This window comes from Lepisma saccharinum, chromosome 2, assembly GCF_977018435.1.
Source record: "Lepisma saccharinum chromosome 2, izLepSacc3.1, whole genome shotgun sequence".
Classification (NCBI taxonomy): Eukaryota; Metazoa; Arthropoda; class Insecta; order Zygentoma; family Lepismatidae; genus Lepisma; species Lepisma saccharinum.
Genome location: NC_139230.1, coordinates 165,102,992 through 165,126,408, shown reverse-complemented (window position 1 = coordinate 165,126,408; position 23,417 = coordinate 165,102,992). Strand labels below are relative to the sequence as shown.

The window sequence follows — 23,417 nt, the reverse complement described above, 5'->3', positions numbered from 1 at the left end:
TATGCCGCCAATGCATTGACTGCTGCTTGGTTTCCGGGGTGAAGTGCGAAATCCACGTCTCATCGCCCGTGACGATCCTGTCGAGGAAATCATCGCCATCATCATGGTACCATTGCAGGAATGTCAGTGCTGCTCCTGAACGTTTCATTTTGTGTTCGGGTGTCAGGTTTTTTGGCACCCACCTGGCACACAATTTTTTGAACAGCAGGCACTGCAACACGGATCGCAATATCTACTCAACTCCGTAATCGTGAAGCGACGGTTCTCTACGATGCGCTGCCGCACCAGCTTAACCAGATCATCAGTGATGAGGGACGGACGCCCACTGCGCTCTTCATCATGGACACTTTGACGACCTTCCGAAAACTGCTGACACCAGCGACGCACCATCTGCTTACTCATAACGTTCGGCCCATAGACCTCACAGAGCTGACGATGAATGTCAATTGGCACAATGCTTTGTGCATTCAGGAACTTTATCACCGACCGAACCTCGCATGCGGCGGGAGAAGGAATACGAGCTTCCATTTCGGACCACTGCTGCCTCGCTACTGGCATGCGGCGGGAGAAGGAATACGAGCTTCCACTTCTGACCACTGCTGCCTCGCTACTGGTGCCGGGCGGGATCTGTCCGCCTGGCATATGATTGATACGTCTTAGCTCTGCTGCGCATGCGCAATTTACACGGCTCATTATGTTTACTTTCATGGGAAAAATTAGGGAATCTTACTTTCTGGATGTGCCTCGTAAATTCAAGTATTATTGCAGGTTAAATATTTAAAATTTCATGTTCCTTTTTGTGTGTTTGCACACATTCTTTTTGACAGTATTCAATGGTTTTTGAAAACTGATTTTTGTTGTGTCTGAATTTTTGCAATTGGATTTTACCAGACTGCATTTAGTTGATTTGAAAATTAAACTGCATATTGTACACTGTTCACGGGACCTCCCCTCACTTTGTAATGAAGGCTGGGTTTGATACCTGGTTGAGGCACATAGTGGTTTGGATCCCGCTTTAGACTGTCTCTATGTGCATAAAGTGAACTGAAACTCAGAACACCAACACCAAGTTTTTCTACCAGAATTCATGTGTGCAAGATTTTACTTTGCTGTGAAATAGTTTTGCATGGTTATTTCCAATTGTACTTCAAGAAATCACCAACAATTTGGTGCATGTTCCACATCACAGAAGGTTTCCATATTAACTAAATGGAAGGTTTTGTATTCAGTTACCGTATTTACGCATGTATAATGCGCATGCGGGTATAATACACACCCTGGTTTTCGATGGGGAAAAGTGATGAACAATTATATCTCGTATATAATGTGCAGTACAGTTCATGTTCAAGAAATGGCTTAGTTGTAGGTTATAAAGTTGTTGCTATGCTGATCAAGAGTGAATGACTTCATACTATTCATGAGACACCTGTTGCTATGTGGACCAAGAGGAGAATATCCTCTTGTGTAAACAGTAAGTCTCCAACCCATGCCACCTCCCCCTCTCCCTCCACTGTGTTTAGCATCCCAAAGCTTTCACACTTTAACCACCTTATTTATTCTGTAATAGTAGAAAGCGAGATCAAAATTACATTATAGATTTTCAGTGCTCAGGAAGTTATTTTCTATTATTTCTCGCCTAACAAATACTGCTGATATACATCCCATGTGATGGAAGGTGCATGCTCGAATTCTGCCAGAGTTGCACTGCTTTTATTGGTGTCACAGAACATTACATTACAATACAAAGTGAAAAATCGTGGGAAATGGCCTTCACACTTTTATACAGGTTTTTGCTCATTCTTTCTTTACCTTTTCTAAAAAGAACTTCAAAATATATACTTTTTTTCTAACGTAACATTTATATGAGGCACTTTCATGACCCTCAAACTAGCAGTTGGCATCAAAAGATTTCTTCCATTAAGGCATTTACACACTCCATGTACATAATATTATTTGGCCAGTCATACATTTTAATTATTATTTTCTTTTTCCTTATCTTTTCTTTCATTCAAACTACCATAAAAATCAGAACGTTCTTTCATTTTGTGATGAGCTTATTTCAACTGTATTTCACATTAGTGTCGCTATCTTGAATGTAATACTGTTGCCATATTCAGAAACTGCATGATTTAAGCTTTTCCAATGATACATAACATGATAGGATTCCGTAAACATGAAAAATCAATGTAAGTGTCACAAAATCATGAAATGACCCTGTACAGTTTCATGTTGACTGTCCAAATTATTCCATGCGTAATACGCACCACAGTTTTTGGGGACAAACATTTTAGATAGAAGTGTGCATTATGCATGAGTAAATATGGTGATTGGTTTGTGGGATGAGGAGAATGGAGCTGAATGACATCAGACAGGGTGAATCAGAGCTTGAGTACATGGTGAGCATGTGCAGTTTGCATACTTTGCAACTCCTATCTGTAATTTTGACTTTTGAGTGACTAGTTTAGAATAACCCTGTATATGAATATATGTGTATTCGTATACATAGTTGATAATAAGTATTTTTTTGTTTTATTGTTTTTCAGTGTGGAGAAGACACAGCATATAACTTACTGTTCCGTAAGTGTTCAATTTTATTTACGTGTAGAAATTTCACAAGTACTGTACAACACATTCACCCAGTGGTCAGCTACATTTCCTTCCAGACAAGCCCACAATGGCAGTGCCAATGAAACTCTACAACCCCAATGTGCAAGCAGACAGACAAACAAGAAGAGTTCAATTTACATAGCAGTAAATATTGCACCACTATATTATTCACTCTTACTGAAAATCTTAACCCAAAATGCTAATTTTTAAACTACTCTTTGCATTTGTGTGTGAGTCTTGTGTTATGATGGTGTAAAGTTAGAGTGTAATGGGTAAAGCTTTGCAGTAAGAATGACAACTATAGCTTCACAAATCATTGTAGTGTTTTCAGCTATGTTAGATAAACTCATCCCTTGTTTCTCTGTGTGCTTGTATGTCAGGAAAGACTGTCGCCGGGTTTTAAACATTATATGGCAAATGTATTACAATTCTTCTATGACTTCTCAGAGCCCTATTAATCTTAAGACAATAGAATACTGATAGCAAGGCATGCACAATTAACCTAATTAAGATAGGTTACTTAAATAGTGCTGTAATGCTGAATAATGAATAATCATGATAGAACCATTATAGCTGGCCCCCGTGGCGGAGTGGTTAGCACATTGTGCTATGACACTAAGGGTCCCAGGTTTGAATCCCAGCTTGGGCATGGATGTTTGTGATCGTCCATTCATCAATTTCATCATGTCATCACTCATCTCCATCTTTGCAAATTTAACCAAAAGTGGCACAAAAAGCAAATTAAAATAAATCAAATAATAAAAAAAAGAACCATTATAAGCAAGTCTCACTGATAAAGTTAGTAATTTGCTTACATGTATTTATTTGATTTGATTTGATTTATTTTATTTTACTTCGTGTTTTGTGCCTCTTGGCTAATTTGCGAAGATGGGGATGAGTGATGAAATGATGAAATTGATGATTGGACATTCACAAACAACCAAGCCCGAGCGGGATTCGAACCCGGGACCCTTGGTGTCCCAGCGTGATTTGCTAACCACTTGGCCACAGGGTCCGGCTACATGTATTGATTAATTTATTATACTACTGCATCATTTATATTTCCCTTCTCTGTTGTTTCCTTGCTCCATCTTTTGTCTTTCTGAAATCTTTTCTTCATTTCTTTATGTTTTGCATCACATTCTTCTGTTAGTTTATTTCTTTCTTTCTTTTCTTTTGAAGTATTTGAAGTTTCAAGACTCTTTCTTGATTGTACATTAAATTCTCTTCTAAATGCCTTATCATTTATTAACATGTCTTTGTTACAAAGAAATTCATTCTCTCTTGATTTTGTATCTTAGTTAAGACAATAATCAAGCTGATGTTTGCTGTCACTATGCTCAGGACGGCTCATATTTTTTGTGTCTAATAGTGATCTTCTTCACTTTCTACTGAGTACCATATGGTCTGGTCTATTTGACTCTTAGATCATCATGGGAGATTCCTTTTGATCTTCTAATACTCTTTATGTGAAGTGCCATCTGCTACAAGTTCATGATTATTATGTAGATATGCTGGTCTATTCCCATTATCATTCATCACCCATGCTTTCCTTAACGTTGTTCAGTCATGTGTTGGCTGAGGCCATCTTAACATTCATATTCTGCTACTTTGTTAATGTATTTTTCTTTATCCCCTGCAACATTGTTTCTATTAATAGTTTGTCATATAGGGGTCCCGGGTTCGAATCCCGGCCTGGGCTTGTATGTTGTGCATGTCCATTCATCAATTTCATCATATCATCACTCATCTCCATCTTCGCAAATTAGCTAAATGTGGCACAGAAGGCAAAGTAAAATAAAGCAAATCAATCCAATCCAATAGTTTGTCATAAATAGAGCTGGAAATTGCCCAAATTGCCTATTTTGTTCCTGTGATGAAATTTGCATTCTTGCAGTACAGAAGTAGGTTTCAGAATAATACAATCTTATATGTAAATTGTATGGTGTCTAAAATTACTAGAGCCATATATTTATGGTACATAGAAGATCAAGATATCTGTACAAAAACTGGACATATTTCAGGATCAAAAATGGTGTATAAAATGGCATATTGCTGTTAAAATGGTGAATAAAACCCTAAAACATGGTAGCAAAATGCACCCCACACCTTTCGAAAACATGAAAAGTTAACGTTACAATGTGTTAGTTCACATTTTGTGTTTTTGTGCTTATTTTAGTTGGTAGTGCCTGAAATATTTCAAATGAGGGTCTAAATAATGTTTGAACTGTGAAAATTGCATTTTTGTGCCTTTTTTTGTTTAGGTTTTCCCCACAGATGGATTCAGGGATCATGGAAAGCTGCTACCCCCACCTCTCATTATGACTAGAGTTAAAAATAAATATTCAACAATCATGAAAGTTCATCCTCCCGCCCCTTAAGAGGAAGTCCCATCTCTCACTGTGTTTTGCAGTATAGCTGTCCCTATGACTGACCCAGTCTTGATACTGAATGTTCTAGGTTTGAATCTCAACCTGGACATGACTGTTCCATTGTAAATGCCCAGTCATGATGAATGCAGAGCAATTGTTTTATTTATTTATTAATGCCTGTTTTAAATGGCGGAGTTAAGGCCATACAAAGCCTTTTCTTCCACTCAACCATACATTTAAAATTATACATTATTATATTATACACAAAGTACACTAAGTCATTTCACATAGGTCCACACACACACATTATACTCATACACACAAGTCTTAAAGCCCTGAATATAACACACAAAATACAAAATATATAATACACAAAAAACTAAATATGGAATGAAAGAATGCAAAATTTTAAATTGTATTTAAGTAACTGCAAGGTATTTTAAGAATTCGTTCACTTGCACATGCTTTTTAGTCTGCTTGACAGGGGAACATCTACCGACTACTCTGAAGAGAGTGGCGAACACGTCTGCTGAAGGAACCGACGAAGCTTACTGCTCTAGTGCTTTCTGGCAACTGATTCCATAGTCTTACAGCCGATACGGAGAAAGAGTTGGAGAAGAAATTTGATCTGTGGACGGGGATGGAGAGAACTGAGGAGTTGCGTGATCTGGTGTTGCGATCGTGAAATTCGTGAAGAAATTGGAAGCGAGAGAGGAGATAGGAAGGTGACTTGAGGTTGAGAACTTTGTAAAGTAAAATCAGAGTGTGCAGCGTTCGCCTTTCTTGCATTCGTAGCCACCCCAATTTGAGAAAATAAGGTGATAGGTGGTCCCAATATTTTAAATTAAAAATGTATCATACGCAGGCATTTTGAACACTCTGCAGACGTCTAGCTGACTCACCCGTTAAGCCGGAATACGCTACGTCACAATAATCTAAATGGCATAAAACTAGGGACTGACATAGTTTGGCCTTGATAGAGGTGGGGAGGAACTTGCCCATGCATCTTATAGAATACAGAGATGTGAAAGCTTTTCTACACACCGAACTTGTGTGATGTGACCATGATAAATTTCTGTCTAATACAATTCCCAGATCTTTAACAGTTTGGTTAAATGGAATGTGAGTTGAATCTACAAGAATGGAAGGCAGAATGTTAAGATCTACGTAACGTTTCAGTTTATCGGAAGCAATCAAAATTGCTTGTGTTTTATTAGGGTTAATATACATGCCATTGTCTAGCGACCAGTTAACAATCCTCTCTATATCTTCATTAACCTTGGAAATACCATCGCTTAACATTACTGGGGGTGCAGAATAGTACAACTGGAGGTCATCGGCATACATGTGATAACGGCAGTGTTTCAAGATATTTGGCAGGTCATTAATGTAATTAATGGTGAAATTAAAAAATGATTTTAGCTTGGAAATGAGAATATCATGGTCGAGTGACTGGAAAGCTTGCTTTCATGTAGTCCAATAAAACTAAAACTGTTGCCTGTCTGCAGTCCATAGCTTGTCTGACGTCGTCGGTTATGTGAGTCATGGCGGTGCTAGTGCTGTGATTAGGTCTAAATCCCGACTGAAACGGAGCCAGAACTTCATTTGTATGTCGGCTGATTTGGTCGTGAGCAATGTATTCTAATGCTTTCGATAGCGCGGGAAGAATACTGATAGGTCGGAAGTTGTCAACGGAAGTGGCGGGGTCAGTCTTGGCGAGAGGAATAACGTGTGCTATTTTCCACTTATCTGGAAAAATACCAGAGCGCAGAGAAAGATTAAAAATATCAGTGATGGATGGCAATACCTGAGGTAAAATCAGCTTTATTAGTCGCAATGGGAGGTTGTCGGCTCCTTCAGAGCCAGATTTGATCCGACCGATTGCAGTTGCAACTTGGAACTCATAGACTGGGTTAAAATTGAACTCTATCATTTCTGTTTTGTGGTTTGCTATAGCTCTAATAGTAACATTTTTAGCATCATTATTCATTGAATTAGAGAGAGAGAAATGCGTATTTAATTCATCAAGGGACGAAACACGAGTAGGATCTACATTACGTTTCTCTCCTAGCCCTAGATTTCTTAAGTTATTCCACAACATTCGGGGGTTGCCTTGCATATTTAATAATTCGTAAGAAAGCATAATCTTTGCGTTGCGCATGGCCTGATTACATTGATTTCTCAACATGCGGTAGTTATTAAAACTATTTAAAGTATTTGGAGATTTGAGGTGCTTGTCAGATTTAAACCTGCGGTGAACCGAATCGCGCTCCGCCATAAGTGCGAGAATGCTGTCGGTCATCCAGGGGGAAGCAGGCCGCGTGACGCGTTTTTTCTTTAGTGGAGCATGTTTGTCGAAAAGGTGTAAGATTAGACTATTTAATTCATTAAGCTTATCGTTAATATTAGTGAAGCTGTTTATTGAATTCCATGGGGTTCTTGTAGCATCTTCGTTTAGTGAAGCGGGGTTAATTTTCTTTAAATCGCGGTATTCAATTATGTTTGGCTTGGATTTCGGAACATTGAGCGAGTAAGCAACATAAATAAGATCGTGGAACGAGAGACCGCAGGCGCTCGTTTGTCCATGTTTGGTGATTCGAGAGGAGTCTTCTGTTAAGATGACATCTAGCCAAGAATGCGAGTTGGCCGTGTGGAAGGTAGGATAGAGCTTCAAAATATTTAGATTGTAAGAAGAGATAGCAGCGCAGAATTTATTTACTTCAGGTTTGTCAGTTTCTAAATGAAAGTTCAGATCGCCCAGTAATAATACATGCGAGTACATGGGAATGAGTTTAGCCAGTTCCTCTTCACAATTTACAAAGCACGTTCCAGGTGGACGGTACGCAACAGCCAGCAGTAGCTTCTGTTTGTTGATGGTAAGTTCCAGGAAAAGATATTCTGTCATTCGTGCGTAGTTACCGACAGATTTAGCCACAACCACCGCAGTAATATCTTCCCTTATCAGTGCCATCACCCTGCCACCTCGTTTCTCCAACCTGTCGTTTCGGAAGACGTTGTAGCCTCGCAAGGAAACCATGCTGGAGGGTGTGAGGGGATTAAGCCAAGTCTCCGATACAAGAATGCAGTGGAGATTCAGGGGGGAGAAAATAGCTTTGAAGCTATCGAGGTGCGCTTCGATGCTCTGTGCATTCACGTGTGACACCAACAGTGAGTTCGGACAAGTCTTCAGCTCATTTCCGAGAATTTCGGCTGTGCTGACCGCAGCGGGCGGAGTGCCAGGGCAATTAGCAGAGCGACGACCCTCTTCAGAGTTTCGTCCACTGTCACCGAGATGCGTTGTTGCCAGATTAGCCATTTTTGGAATTGAGGTTTAACAAACAGAAACAAGATGGGAGAAGAAACATTAGCATACCAAAATTAAATTTAGAATTATTACTTACCCTGTCAAGCAGAATAGCATGGAGGAAAGCATCAGGGAATGACACACACACACTCACATTAAAAAACGATAACATAAACAAGAACTCGGACAAAAAACCCACACTAAACACACATGATTTGAACACATCACACACACAATTATTCATACACAGCGTATCATAACGACAAAAGTCACATATGCTCTTCATTACACTTCACACTCAGTTCGCGTTGCACCCCATCTCAAGGGAGAACGTCAAAATCCTCGGGGGAAGATATAAGGTAGCGACGACCTCCGTGAGATACGAAAATGCGCCCGTCTTGGCTCCAGGCATTGCGTGTCCCTACGCGATCCTTTGCCAACCGCAAAACCCTCTGTCTGTAGGGAGTTAGCGACTCTGTAATCAATAGGGACGAGTTCTTTAGCATCTTCTTTGACTTCCACACCTCGTTCCTGGAGCGGTAGCTTACAAATTTCACTATGATGGGGCGTTTTCCCGATCTCAAAACTTCCGCAGACGATCTTTTCGGAGGGCCAAGCCTGTGGCACCAGTCAACGTGCTCGAGCTTGATGTGCTGCAACTGAAGCTTATTTTGTAAAGTCTGGAGCACGATGCTGTCCACGTCTTTGTTGGTGGTTTCGGGGACCCCATGCAGCAAAATGCAGTTCCTCCTAGAGTACTGCGCTAGGTCATCTATTTCAATGGTGTTCGTGCATATCTGCTTGTTCATGCTCTCTAGGTCTCGCCGCAGCTCTGTCATGGAGTCGCTCGTCGATCTCTTAAATTGCACAAACTCCTCTCTTAGGTTCAGGAGTGACTTGCAGAGGTCAGCATATTCTTGCACCGATCCATGGTTGTCTAGCAACTCATCAAGCCGTTGCTGGAATGCTTCCATAGTTTTGCCTATTTTTTCCACTTTGGTTGAAACAACTGATAGTGTAGGCTTGGACATGATAACAACCCCGAAGATCCACACGGTGAAGCTATTGACCTGGCGGAAGATGTGGCAACGTACAGCGGTGGAGAATAGAATGCCAGGCTAGCTGAGGGGTGAAAGCGTGGAGCTCTATTCAAGCACGTCCATCCACTACAACGGTTCCGTCCCACCAGGACATTGATGACACTATAAACCTTTTGTATTATTAAAGATTAGAACAGATAATTTTTAAGTTTTGCTGCATTGAAAATTAAGAAATTATGTGTAAATATGTAACACAGTTTCCGTTAAATCAAAAATTATATACAATCCTCTACATGCATCATGAAATCATAGCTCCTAATTCTATGGACCTTTCTTTATTCACAATATTGAAAGTGAACACCTATTATATGCCTTTCTATTTTTAGTGACTATTATTGTTCCTATTTTCCATATTTTTAGTGCCTTTTAGCCTGTATGTTTGAGTAGTTTTTAGAAATCTGAGGGTTTTAGTCATAGAACACACATTTCTGTATATACAAATCAAGTTGTCTTAATTCCCTTCACTCTGATACAGTTTTCCTGTAATAATTAGGTTTTAATGTGCTGTGGATTCTTAGCTCACCTCATCCAATCCCAATAGTGGGGCTACTACATGTGGCATGAAGCTGTGTATCACTTTATTTCATGGCAACAATAATTCACCATGTGAGATTTTTCACTGGACGTGCAACCTTCGGATTTGTATTTTTGTTGTTTTACATTACTTTTCTGTCACTTTTGGCTAATCACAAGGATGAGGATGAGTGATTAGATTAAATTGATGAAGGGTTACACACAAAGAACACCCATACCTGCACCTGGACTCGAACCAGGAACTTTGGTATCAAGGCCAATAGCTGTCCACTTAATATGCTCAGCTACTGAGTGCGCACACGTGGTCTTTTAAATTCAGGCTGCCATCTCTTGCTGAAACTTCTTCAATAAGAGCCCTGAACATACTTTACTTGATTTGGAAAGGAGAGGCACCAAAACAGCACTGTGCCACTGGTTTTGTAATAAATCTTTATTGATATTTGCTAACATGGATATGTTATTTGTATCAATATGCATTAAATACAATTTAAATTGTAACTGATAATGTTCTCAATTTTTCAGGTTTCAACTGAGGTTTCAAAGTCAATTGAGATAACTTATCTTTGTCAAAGTGCAGTTTGATACCTTAAAAAGTGTGGTGCTACTGAAGAGACTGACTAAAGTAACATGTACCAGCAGTATTTGTATACTAGAAGAATTTGACTGAAAGTCCAATCACAGTGCATATGTGTATTTTGAGAACTTATTGAACCAAGGGTATGAATTTTATGAAAGCCGATCTTGATTCACCATAAGAGGGTTAAATGAGTATATTATAACCACATCACATTGTATTTGTAGTATCTGAAGTTCCATGGAAGTTAATTACTTTTTTGTTTGAAATACAGAATCTCACCTTCTTCAAATTAAAGTTCTCGACCTTTTTGTTTTACTTCAGACAATATGTATGTGGTATTCCTTGAGCAATGACAGTTAAAGGAAATAAAATATAATTATATTAATTAAATTTAATGATTAGGCTGTGATCTCGTAAACTAATTTTCTGTGTTTCATCTTCTATCTAGAGTGTCAATCTTCAAGGTCTAGGTATGAAATTCCACAAATGTAATTGAGAATGCACTGCTGGGAAACTTCACATAGCACTCTAGCAAAAGTACAAGTATCAGAATTCTAATCTCCTGTGTTTTTGAGCTTAGATTCAGACAGTTAATTGAACATCAATCTCCTCAATCATACCATTATGTCTACCCAATTTATTGTTGTTCCTAGTATGTTTATATTGGAAGGACTATGCTGTATTTGTATAGCTTTTGACACTTGTTTATTTTTATAAATGTAGAGAATTGTTCTTAGAACATCAAGTAATACTAGATTTGCTAGATTTGTATTGGCAAATTTGTAATGTTTTGTGTATGTCTTGTGAGCTTTGCAAAAGCAACTCACTGATCTCAGGGAAAAGTAACATGTTTTATTGTTTTAAATTTTGTAATTGTTTTCATTGTAGTTAATTTGTTTTGTTCCTCTTATTTGCATTTCTGAATATTTTACTTGTACTTGACTGTCTTCCAGTTTGTTTATTTAATTATTTGCTAACATTTACCATATTTACTCATGTATAATGCACACTTTTTCCAAAATTTTTGCCCCCAAAACTGTGGAGCGTATTATGCACAGAATAATTTAGACAGCTAACATAAAACCACACATGTTTAAACTCTGTCACTGCATACAACACGTATGTAACAACAGGCAGAAATACAGATTATCAGGTTGGGTTTTTTAGTAATACTATTTTTTTTTTTAAAAAAAAAAACGTATAAAAGTGAAATGGTCATTTACCATTATTTTGCAATTTGTATCGGAGCCTTTTGAGACATCGAGAAAAGTGGTACTATTCTGGCAGAATTCAGTCATACACCTCCTGACAAATAGGATGAGTAATGTCTATGTATTTGTCACATGAGAAATAATAGAAAATATCTTCCTGAACACTGCAAATCCATAACATAATTATGTAGCTGCTGCTTCACTTCTGAAAAGCCCACTTGTTGGATGGGGCTCCATTGAACTTTTCTTACTTCCGCCGTTATCTTATGCTTGCCTTACCATTTTGAATTTTCTAGCTGTAGCCCTATTGCTGTGTTCCTGCATGTTCCACAGAACATGATAACATCAGTATAACTTGCCCTCTATCAGATTTTGAACTCGCTTTCTTCTGCTACAGAAAAAACAAGGTAGTTACAGAAATGAAAGCTTTTGGATGCAAAGTGGAGGGAGAGATAGGAGTGAGGTGGGTTGATTGGTGACTCATTGTATACACAAGACGACATTCTGGTCTTGATCCACATAGCAACGGGTGACTCATTGAATAGGTATGATATCGTTTGCTCTTGATCAGAATGGCAACAGCTTTATGGCCTACAACTAAGAGAGCTATTTCTTGAACCTGAATTATACTGTGTATTATATATGAGATATCATTTTTTGTTGCTTTTCCTCATCAAAAACCAGAGTGCACATTATACACACATAAATACGGTATTATAGTGTTTGTTAACATGATAAGTGACAACCACAATAACTCACTGCCTTCATGTGTTCCTGAAATTGATTCTTATTGTTTCTTTTGTATTTTTTCTTGAGGTATGAAGATTTCATTGCTTTATTTGGAACTAGTCATATATCTAAACAAAACATTTACAAAATCAGTGTTTATTTAATTGTAAGTTTTAATATATTTATATTTGGGAAATGCATAATCATAGGGAACTTGTCATTTCTCTATGATATAATATGATGCATAAGTGCTGTTTTTTTTGTATTTATATGTAATGATGCATTTGTGTAACATCGTGATGTCATTCTTCATGACATACCATATTGCATAAGGAAGTGTTATGTTTGTTTTTTCAATTTCCATGTACTGACTAATTTTTAAATAAAACAAGTGAGGAGAGGGAAAATATGAAGTAGTTTTCTTCATGTTATGTATAATTGACTGATTTCTAATGTATCTTCATGTGTTATGTTTTAATAATGGCAGAGTTGTGTCTTATTGTAAACTCGAGATTGCTACATACTCTATGTGATCAAAAGTATCCGGACACCCACCTGAAAATAAAGTACAAGTTTGGGCAACCCTCCATCGGGAACACTGGCAGTCAATACAGTGTTGGCCCACCCTTAGCCTTGATGACAGCGTTCACTCTCACAGGCATACTTTCAATCAGGTGGCGGAAGGTTTCCTGAGGAATGGCAGCCCATTCCTCGCAGAGCGCCAAAATGAGAAGAGGTATTGATGTGGATCGGTGTGGTCTAGCACGAAGTCGGCATTCCAAAACATCCCAGAGATGTTCTATGGGATTCAAATCAGGACTCTGCGCAGGCCAGTCCATTAGTGGGACGTTGTTGTCGTCAAACCACTCCCCCACAAGCCCTGCAGTATGGACGGCTGCTCGGTCGTGTTGAAAGACACAATGGTCATCCCCGAACTAGTCTTCGATTGTAGGCAGCATGAAAGCTGTTAAAATGTCAATATAAGCTTGTGCCGTGACATTGCCATGTACAGCAACAAGGGGACCAAGCCGCCTCCAGGAGAAACATGACCACACTGTAACCCCGCCACCTCCGAATTTCACTGTAGGCACTATACAGGCTGGTAGATGTCGTTCACCAGGCATTTGCCACACACACACACTACCATCGGATCGCCACATTGTGTACTGTGATTCATCACTACACACAACGGTTTTCCACTGTTCTATGGTCCAGTTTCGACGCTCCTTGCAACACACGAGGCGGCGTTTGGCATTTGTCTGTGTGATGTTTGACTTATGGGCAGCTGCTCAGCCATGGAAACCAAGTTGCCGCACCTTGCGCCAAACAGTAATGGTGCTCGGAGTAGATCCTGAAGCAGTTCGGAATTCCTGTGTGATGGTGGCGATGGATGATTGACGATAATGCTGTACGACCCTCTTCAACACTCGATGGTCTCTGGAGGTCTACATGGGAGGTTGGCCTGCACGCTTTTGGGTTGTACACATCCCTTCACTATAACATCGGAAACAGTGGACAGAAGGATGTTTAGAAGGGTGGAAATCTCACACACAGACTTCCTACACAAGTGGCAGCCAACCAACTGATCACGTTGAAAGTCTGTGAGTTCCTCAGACAATCCCATACTGCTGTCTCACACTGTCTGCAGACTACTGAGTTCGCTGACTATGTGTTCTACGCAATAGATGGCCGTACTGTGTCGCCTTCTATGATAAACACACGTTTCGCGGTGTGTCCGGATACTTTTGATCACATAGAGTAAATTGCATAAAAGGAATGACATAATGAAAGAGAGCAGTCCTGTTTGATAAAATGGTTTTGAAAAAGTTGAACTTTGTTTTATGTAACATTTTAACCTTTTGTTCACCAGCTATCTATAAATAGATACCTCTAGGTATATCCCTTGTTTACCAACTATCTATATATAGATACCTCGACAAGGTCGTAGTTTTTGCTTCATAATGTCGATATTTCTATTTGGAGTTACGATTTTTTTTAATATTATTGTTAACACATATATTGCACCGTAAGGACTCTTGCACGTCTTCTTCCATAAAAAGGCGGGAAAATGGTGGCTTTCTTTGTGGTGGCTTCCTCTGAAGAAAGAAAGCATTGTGCCCAATAAAGACCGGAATGTTTGTTCCACTACAATAGTGTCAATAGTGCAGTTGAACTTCAATTTGGAAATAGTTTACTGTAATCATTTCCATGTGTATGTTGACAATGTCCTGTACTTTGTTGTCCAGGGGCGGAGGGGGGAAGGGGCATTTTTGTTCAGAAATTTTGGAATTTTTCCGGTTCCTCCCTCCACCCCCACATCCATATTATACACTGTGTGCATAAATTTTATATAGTCTGATTCCATGGTTTATTCCAAATATAAATGTACTTGATTCATTGTCTAGGGCAATTAGCTTCGGACCTATAGTCGTTTCAAGGTAACTGCATTACGCTGAATGGCTCAGTGGCGTACAGACATATCATTTTGGGGGTACAATTCGTGTTGTATTGTTCATATCATAATAGTGCAATAATTTTCTTGTTTCAGACATGCCAGCAATCATTTCCATGTGTATTTTGACAATGTCCTGTACTTTATAGTCATGGGGCGGAGGAGGGGGGAAGGGGCATTTTTCTTCAGAAATTTTGGAATTTTGGCATATATATACACTCAATGTGCATACATTTTATATAGTCCGAATTTATGGTTCATTCCCCATATAATGGTACTCCATTCATCTGTCTAGGGCAATTAGCCTCCGAGCTACAGTCATCTAAATGAAACTGCATTTTGCTAAAAATGGGCTCGGTAATCAAAAGTCAGCATATATGCCTTTTCAGAAGGGTCATCCCATGAATCAAATCTTGTCCAAATTTTATTAATTTAATAAATTTGCAAGTGGGGAATGTGATGTAAAGTACAGGCTTATTATCAGAGGATGGATTTATGTGTAGTAAAAAAGTTCTAAATATGTAAATACATAGTTATTTTCACCAAACTGTGGAGTTAAATATGGACTTAAGATTGTAAAATATTACCTTTTTTAATAATATGAGAGACTACATACGTAACCCTTGAGTTTTAAAACAATTGCTTGTGCTTCTCTCGACATTGTAACTATTACTGTGATTGTCTTGAAGAGAAATCAGAAGCAAATCCCATACATGTGCTTGCTTCTGGCATTGCTGTCGGGCATGTAACTAGTGGGACTCTCTTCCAACATTGCCAAAATAACATTTTTAACATCTAGGAGGCGATGCTTGAGCCCTCCTTTGCTATTGCTGACAATAATTGTAAATCAACGGAAATTTTAAGTGTTTTACAATATCAAAAGCAAACATTCGGATGACAGAAAACTTGTAATTAACGCAATTGGAGGATATAAAAAAGGTTGTAAACTTTCATTTGTTTAACGTTGCTTCGTACTTTGTCAGTTGTTCACAAGAAATTCACCCAACTCCTTTGGCCACACCAGGACATGCGAATATGGAGTATATGTTGAGAAATCTTCTTAAATATGGAAATAATGTGTAAATATAACTAAAATATGTAAAATAAGAACCAAAACCTAATGTATGTACAAATATGGAAAATAAAAACTGATTTTTTCAAGTCTACATGCCATGATGTGAAAAGATAACACAAAATATAACTGATTTCAGCATCATACATACATATGTATTGACAAATAAATTTGTTCCATGCTAATTGTAAAGTCCACCAAGGTGTTTATAGAATCAGTGCAATTAAACAGCTCAGTTACATGTAATGATTCATATATCAAGCGAAAAACTTACTCTCCTGGATTTTTTACTGTCTTCATAAGTATTCAATATGTCCAGCCATTGTTGCACAGTGCACATGTAGTCTGTTTCTGCCCACAACTGGCCCTGCATATCAAGAGTGCCAGTCCTAATGACAGTGGTGATTTGGTGCAGTAGATCATTGAGGTCCTGTAGTAGGATTTGTACAGTGTGTCTCAAAAGTTTTAGGACAACAACATTTTAAACTAGGCAACCCAATTTACACAAGGCATTGGTGGGTTGCGTGTAGAGTTAGGCTCAATTTCAGGGTTGCCACATGCACAATAGATGTTTGTGAAATACGCAAAAGAAATTAAAAGAAGTATTTTTGTATAAAATTATTAAAAATATCAATATTATATCACAAATGATGTGAATTGCTTTCTAAGAGAAAATAAATTAGGTTTTCTAGTATTTCATCGCTGATGAGCCTAAGGAGAAGGATAAGAGGTTAGGGGAAATGAAAGATGACAAAGGAGAGTAGAAAGAGAAAGCGAAAGGAGAAGAGGAAAAGTAGAGGAGAGAAGAAAGAGAGGATAGATGAGGAGAGAAGAAGTAGTGAGAAGAAAGGAAAAATCGAGGGGAGATGAGGAAAATGGATCAAAGAAGAGAGGAGGGGAGTGGAGAGTAGAGTAAAAGGGAAGAATGAAAAGAAGAGGAGAAGAGTGAAGTGGAGTCGGAAATCTAAGAGAGGAAAGGAGATAAGAGGAGTGGAGAAGAGTGGGATGGAGACAAGATGCGAGAAAAATAGAGATGGTGATATGACATAAAAACAGAGGAGAAGGAGGGGAGAGAAAAATAAGAAGAGAATGGAAACAAAAGGAGAGAAGAGGTAGTTGGAGAAAATATCGTCTCAGCGTCAAGAATTGCTGCATTGATCAAATTATCGACATGAAACAAAACACACAATAACGTTTTGAAACATATTGGAGAATGTATTAGATCGGTGCCATATGCCTTTTGGCTGAGTTCAGAGCAAGATGAAATCTTTCACGTAAGATTATTGATTTTACCTGCGATTATATCACTAAAAACATGGATGTAATTTTAACATTTATAAGAATTATCCAATTTTTCTCGACTTCTCGGTTCATTGAAATGAAGATGTAATTTAATATTTCCCCTCTCCCCATTGTTAATTCCAAACTGAATCATTCCGTTTCACACAGCGTGGACAATGAACACAATGGGATATGTCTAAAACTTACGAAAATTTTCTGCCACCGGAGGGGTTTGAACTTACGACCATCAGATTGACAATTCTTAACGGTAACCATTACCATACAAGCTGTCGCTCCTGAAAGCAGGTAGAAGGAGCTGACCAATGTGAAATGTAGATGCAACTCTCCTCCTACATGTAATGTGCAAAGAAAACTTGTTTGTAGCAAAGGAAACGAAGGTAGAACGAATCAGCGAAAACATTTAAAGGATCTCGAGTGGGAAAAGGGGTAAAATTAGTATATCCTGAATTGCCACAAATATAAAGAGTTATTTCATTAATATTTGTCAATGTCTTTAAATGAGTACAGAATTATCGTTAGAGTATCATAATTCATGATCTTGTACATGAAAATATCCTTTTGAACGTGTGTCAATTCATTTATTTGTTTTTTTATATATACTGGGTGGTCCATTTACAATGATAGTATGGAATATCGCATGCAGAATGCATCCAATCGAAAAATTGCACAGAATAAAAGTTTGATACTATTGAGAGGGTAAGTCAATGCAGCAAAAATTTTGTCACCGCCACCCTTCCCTTAGGGGGGGGGGGATAAATTTTAAATGGAACACCCCCATTCGTTTTACATATTTGGATTCCGTGTTGAAAAAGAAGAATTTTTTGTTTGAAAAATTTTGTAAAAAAATTGCAAACTTTGAACATTTATAAACATTTGGTAGTTCCAGATTCATTTTGTTCCCTTCATGTAATAACGGTTTTGGTTTCCGTTGAGAACATTGCATAAACAAATTTTATTTAAAAAATGTGTGCAAAGAATTCGGCAATAGGATATTGTTTGCAATTTATGTTTGTGTGTAACAATAAATAATATTAATTTGTTCCAACTTTTTGGTTTCAAGGAACAATTTCATATGAACAACACTACTCACTACTGCATTCAGACTCGAGCCATGTTGGACACAAAGTTTCCTGGTCGATCAATAGGACGTGGAGGACCCGTTTCTTGGCCAGCTTGTTCACCCGATCTCACGTCGCCTGATTTCTGCCTTTGGGGACTACTTAACGAAAAGTGTTACCACGAAGTTCCAACAACGCAAGAAAAATGCGGCAACGAATTATTGATGCTTGTGCCTCTATCACTCCTGACATTTTGGGACGAACAGTGTGGAGCTTCACACACCGTGTTTTGAAATGCATTGAAGAGAAGGGTCACCATTTTGAACATTTGCTCCTTGAAACATTTATTTGTGTACCTCAAATGATAACTAATTTGTAGGAACATACTTAATTTTGTTGTTCATATGAAATTGTTCCTTGAAACCAAAGAGTTGGAACAAATTAATATTATTTATTGTTACACAAAAACATAAATTGCAAACAATTTTCTTTTGCCGAATTCTTTGCACACATTTTTTGAATAAAATTCGTTTATGCAATGTTCTCAACGGAAACCAAAACCGTCTTTACATAAAGGGAACAAAATGAATCTGAAACTACCAAATGTTTATAAATGTTTCAAACAAAAAAATTATTTTTCAACATGGAATCCAAATATGTAAAACGAATGGGGGTGTTCCATTTAAAATATAAAATTTACCCCCCACTCCTAAGGGGTGGGTGGCGGCGACGAAATTTTTGTGGCATTGACTTACCCCCTCAATAGTATCAAACTTTTATTCTGTGCAATTTTTCGATTGGATGCATTCTGCATGCGATATTCCATACTATCATTGTAAATGGACCACCCGGTATACATTCCAGATGCAGAACAATGTAGCCACTATACACTGCTATTACAAATAATGCCACCATGCCGTTGTTTAATAAAATGAGAATCGATAAAAAGAGAACACTTCGTAAGTAGGATCGATTCTAGGACCGCTAGCAGCCCTATCGAGAATACTAGCCACTACACCACGCTTTTACCTTCTGTCGAAGCATCAATTTTTAAGTATTCTGTCCTTCCAATAGTGTAAATGTCGTTGGGTATACATGTAGTTAAAATTTTACTTTAATTTTGACTTCTTTCTTGTAGTATAGCAGCTGTCAGCCTCCCCGATGGCGCAGAATTTACAATACTGGACCCCTCCCCGATTTTTGTACTATCTCGCATACTCACTAATTGATGCCTCCTAATCACGAATTTGAAGTTAAAATTTGGGGGTCACGTGTAGAAATTGCAAAATAAGCAAAACTGAGTGGTCCCCGATTGCTCATTATTTACCGGAAAATTTTGTTTCCAATACTTAAAGAAAAGAAATATACAGTCCTGATATTAATTATGCTTGCCTTTCCTAACCTAATCTAACCACTGTGAATGGTTCATGGGGCTATCCGTCAATGGTGTGTGGGTCTACCCGTGCATGGTTTAAGGACCCCAAATTTTAACTATGTTTGCCTAACCTTACCGAGAATGGTCAGTGGGGCTATCCGTGAATGGTTTTGCGCTAATTTTGAAAACGAACCGATAAAAAAATCTTATTTTCATAGCACTTAAACGGCAAACGTTCATCATCGAAGATGCCATTTTCGTATCCTGCAATTTTACGATCGATGCACTGTTGCCAAACTTACCTGTAATCAAATCAGTCCACATTCCACATGTTCTTCTACATCATGATTGTCACTGTCGTCTTCTTCGTCATCCTCGATGCATTTCCATGCTCTCCAAGTATGAAATCAACAATGTGGCAATACTGTAGACAGCGTAACTAATTTGCGAACGTCAATTGTTTATATCAACAAATATGGCTTGCATACTTGTATACGGAGAGTCATTGCGAGAATTGAAAAGCTTATTTTACAACTTCTACACGTCAACGAACAATTTCTTCACCTCACCCAAACATGTTCACCTGAGATAAATCATTGCGACTAATTATTTCGTGAGTATAAAATTACAGAAGGGTCCGGTATTGTAAATTCTTTCCGCGTTGCCTTGTAATCAAGGGGTCTTGGGTTCGATTCCCGGTGGAGTTACGTAGTGGTTCGGATCCCACTTTAATCTATAGGTCCAGTCCAGATTAGCCTTACTTTGCATAAAATGGACTTAAAACTCTAAATCAATCAATCAATAGCAGCTATCTTCGAGAAATAATTTGATGTGATGATGAAAAACAAGAATATTAGTAGTTGTGAAAATACGAGTTATTTCTTCTAACTTATTATTGTGATTAGATATTATGAATGGGAATGGAAAATATCTAGAGGCTTGAACATTGCAGAAGGATGCTCTCTTCCTGTGATACTGTAACAGACGAAGTGCTTGTTTACTGATGCAAGTCTTGTATCCAGAACAGTCTTAAGAAATGTATTTGCTGTTGCGCAAGGTAACACGAAATAATTACACCATTTGCAAAAATGTTTGCCAACTGCCAAATGTGAGAAACATTATACGTAGACAGGGGAATTTTTTTTTTTTTTCATGAAATCACATCACATTTGACAGTGTTTGTCAAGAGATACTCGTGGGACACTGTGTTAAGGTGCTGGACTAAATGCTTCTTATTTTTCTTCATCGAAGAACAACAATTTTTAAGGTAGAGCAACAGTAGTTCCACTCTTTCTAATTTCTTTTAAATTCTTACACATTCCTTTAATTGGGTTAAAAATAAATAAAAATATTGCTTATATTTCTGTCATTGACTTAGACCAGGCACGTATCCAGAATTTCTTTGAGGAAGGGGCCAGACCCAAAATTATATATATATATATAAAGAGAGAGAGGGAGGAAGAGAGATTACAAAACATTTCAAATTGTCCGAGCACCATTGAAAATTCATTATAATTCTATGTTTAGAAAACGACGGGAGAACATTGGTCGAATTTCCTTTCTTGCTCTTTTGAGAGAATATATACATCTACAATAGTAATCGCAATCAGAAACGGTGAAAAAAATGACTTCGTTTTCAAAGGCAGACAAGCTTGGTAGCGTAGCTTGCTCGCGTTCAAAGTGACACGCTACTTATCGCAAAACACTGTGCGTCGATTCACAACGTCTGCACCCAGCAAGTCACAAGTGACCAGAGTCGAATTTTAAAAAGAATCTGAAGAATGATAGATTTCATCAGAGGCGGCTAGGTGGGTACTAGCTCAACATGCATAAGTTTAAGTCATAATTCCTCACAAACAAAAAGCTTATTAAATAAGTATTCGAATAGTAACACGTGTTTTATCCTGTAACATGTAAGATACTTATCGGGATTACAGCGTAGTAGTGGCAATACATCCATGAAAAACAAAATGAAACTGAATGGTTGCTTTATTATAGATAAATATTTAAAAAATATATTTTTCTTCATTCCCTTGTATTTTCTTATTTTAATAATAATAATAATAATAACCCATGGCTCGACAATCCTCGAAGGGCCTTGACCTATCTCCCGACTTCCAGTCTCCCTCCCACAGTCCTACCTAGAGGTGTGGAGTTCTTCAACCGGTAATGGGGTGACGTGGGATCAGCACGTCAAACCCCAGCCATTATAGGAGATTTCCCAGACCCGATTACGCTACTCACTCTTAGCTCCCAAATTTCCTCACGATGGTGGATTACTACCGGTTTTATACCCAGGCCGAGAACCCTAAGACTGAACACAGGTGGACTCGAACCCATGAATCCATGACATTCCGCAGTCGGAGTCCAAAGCACAGCGCCTTAGACAGCACAGTCAAGTAGGGGGACTTTTCTTATTTGACTTTTGGCTAATCGCAACGATGAGGATGAATAATGAATAGAGAAATAAATAAAAAAGGTCACGCACAAAGGAGAGGACAGATCTTCAAACCTCTTAGATTACGAGTTCAAGCCCTAAATATGAGGATTTTAACCTTAGACCTCAATTTCAAAATTATAAACAAAATGACTATTTATACTAAACTTCTCATCGAGGACAAAAGAGTTTCTAACTGTGAAACTAGCCCTGAATGCAAATTGAATATTTTTCATGTAAGTAAGAATGAAATGTGTGGAACACAGAGATACTTCTTGCGAAAACAATTAATTGTGTCCTGTCCCAGCATCTCTGAAGCAAAGCCACGCATAGCAGAAAAGAAGGGGGAAGGGGGGGATCGACAGGACAGAGCGAAACAGTGCACGCTGCTGGGAAGGCTGGTAACAGCAGTGGCTTTCCTCCCTCCACACAATCCCGTTCCTCTCAGGTGTTCATCGCTGCTCAGATACTTGTTTTCGTTCACCTGCTCCAGAGATATGTGGGACAGAGTGTAGTTCGCATACATGTAGCAAGTAAAGAAACTTATCTCAGAATGAAAATTCAGCAGAGTAATAAAACGTTTGCTTCAGCAATGAATGACTGGAAACGGATCACATATACAATTCCCTTGCAAAAATATAGTAGTTTAAAATTAATTTGAACATTTACATTTACTATATTGTAAATGTTCATGTAACCGTTATGAAATTACAAATAAATTATTCACAAGCTTAGATATACTAAAACGCAGAAAGAAATTCAGAGTTAAATCCATGTGTATAAAGTTATTCTAGAAGTACAGAGCTATATCAGAGTATTGAACTTTTCTTTTGCGGGATAACATTTACAATATTGAGGCGAGAGAATGATTAAGAATTGTTGCTCCAAGGGAAACAAAGGGCGTATTGTATTGGTTAGAGTTCTTGAAAGCATTGATTGCAGTCCCAGGTTCGATCCTCCATACTAGAAAACATGTTGCCCCTTCTATTAAACGAGCATGGTAACATTATTTGTAATAGCTGTGTATAGTGGCTACATTGTTCTGCATCTGGAATGTATATATAAAAAAAAACAAATAAATGAATTGACACACATTCAAAAGGATATTTTCATGTATAAGATCATGAATTATGATACTCTAACAATAATTCTGTACTCGTTTAAAGACATTGACAAATATTAATGAAATAACTCTTTATATTTGTGGCAATTCAGGATATACTAATTTTACCCCTTTTCCCACTCGAGATCAATGCAAGGATACCTCCGCAAATATCGAATGAAAAA

The 23,417-nt window shown here is 38.1% G+C and overlaps 1 protein-coding gene across 2 annotated transcripts in view; it reads left to right on the top strand.

The window, feature by feature from the left end:
• Nucleotides 1–12,782, top strand: part of LOC145984558 (testis-expressed protein 264-like) — a 64,563-nt gene extending 51,781 nt beyond the window's left edge. For both annotated transcript variants that reach the window (XM_083118208.1, XM_083118207.1), the window contains exons 4-5: nucleotides 2,544–2,577; nucleotides 10,440–12,782. In XM_083118208.1, the coding sequence (XP_082974334.1) occupies nucleotides 2,544–2,566 (23 nt within the window). In that variant the 3' untranslated portion in view covers nucleotides 2,567–2,577; nucleotides 10,440–12,782. The remainder of the gene's footprint in view (nucleotides 1–2,543; nucleotides 2,578–10,439) is intronic.
• Nucleotides 12,783–23,417: the final 10,635 nt, after the last annotated feature.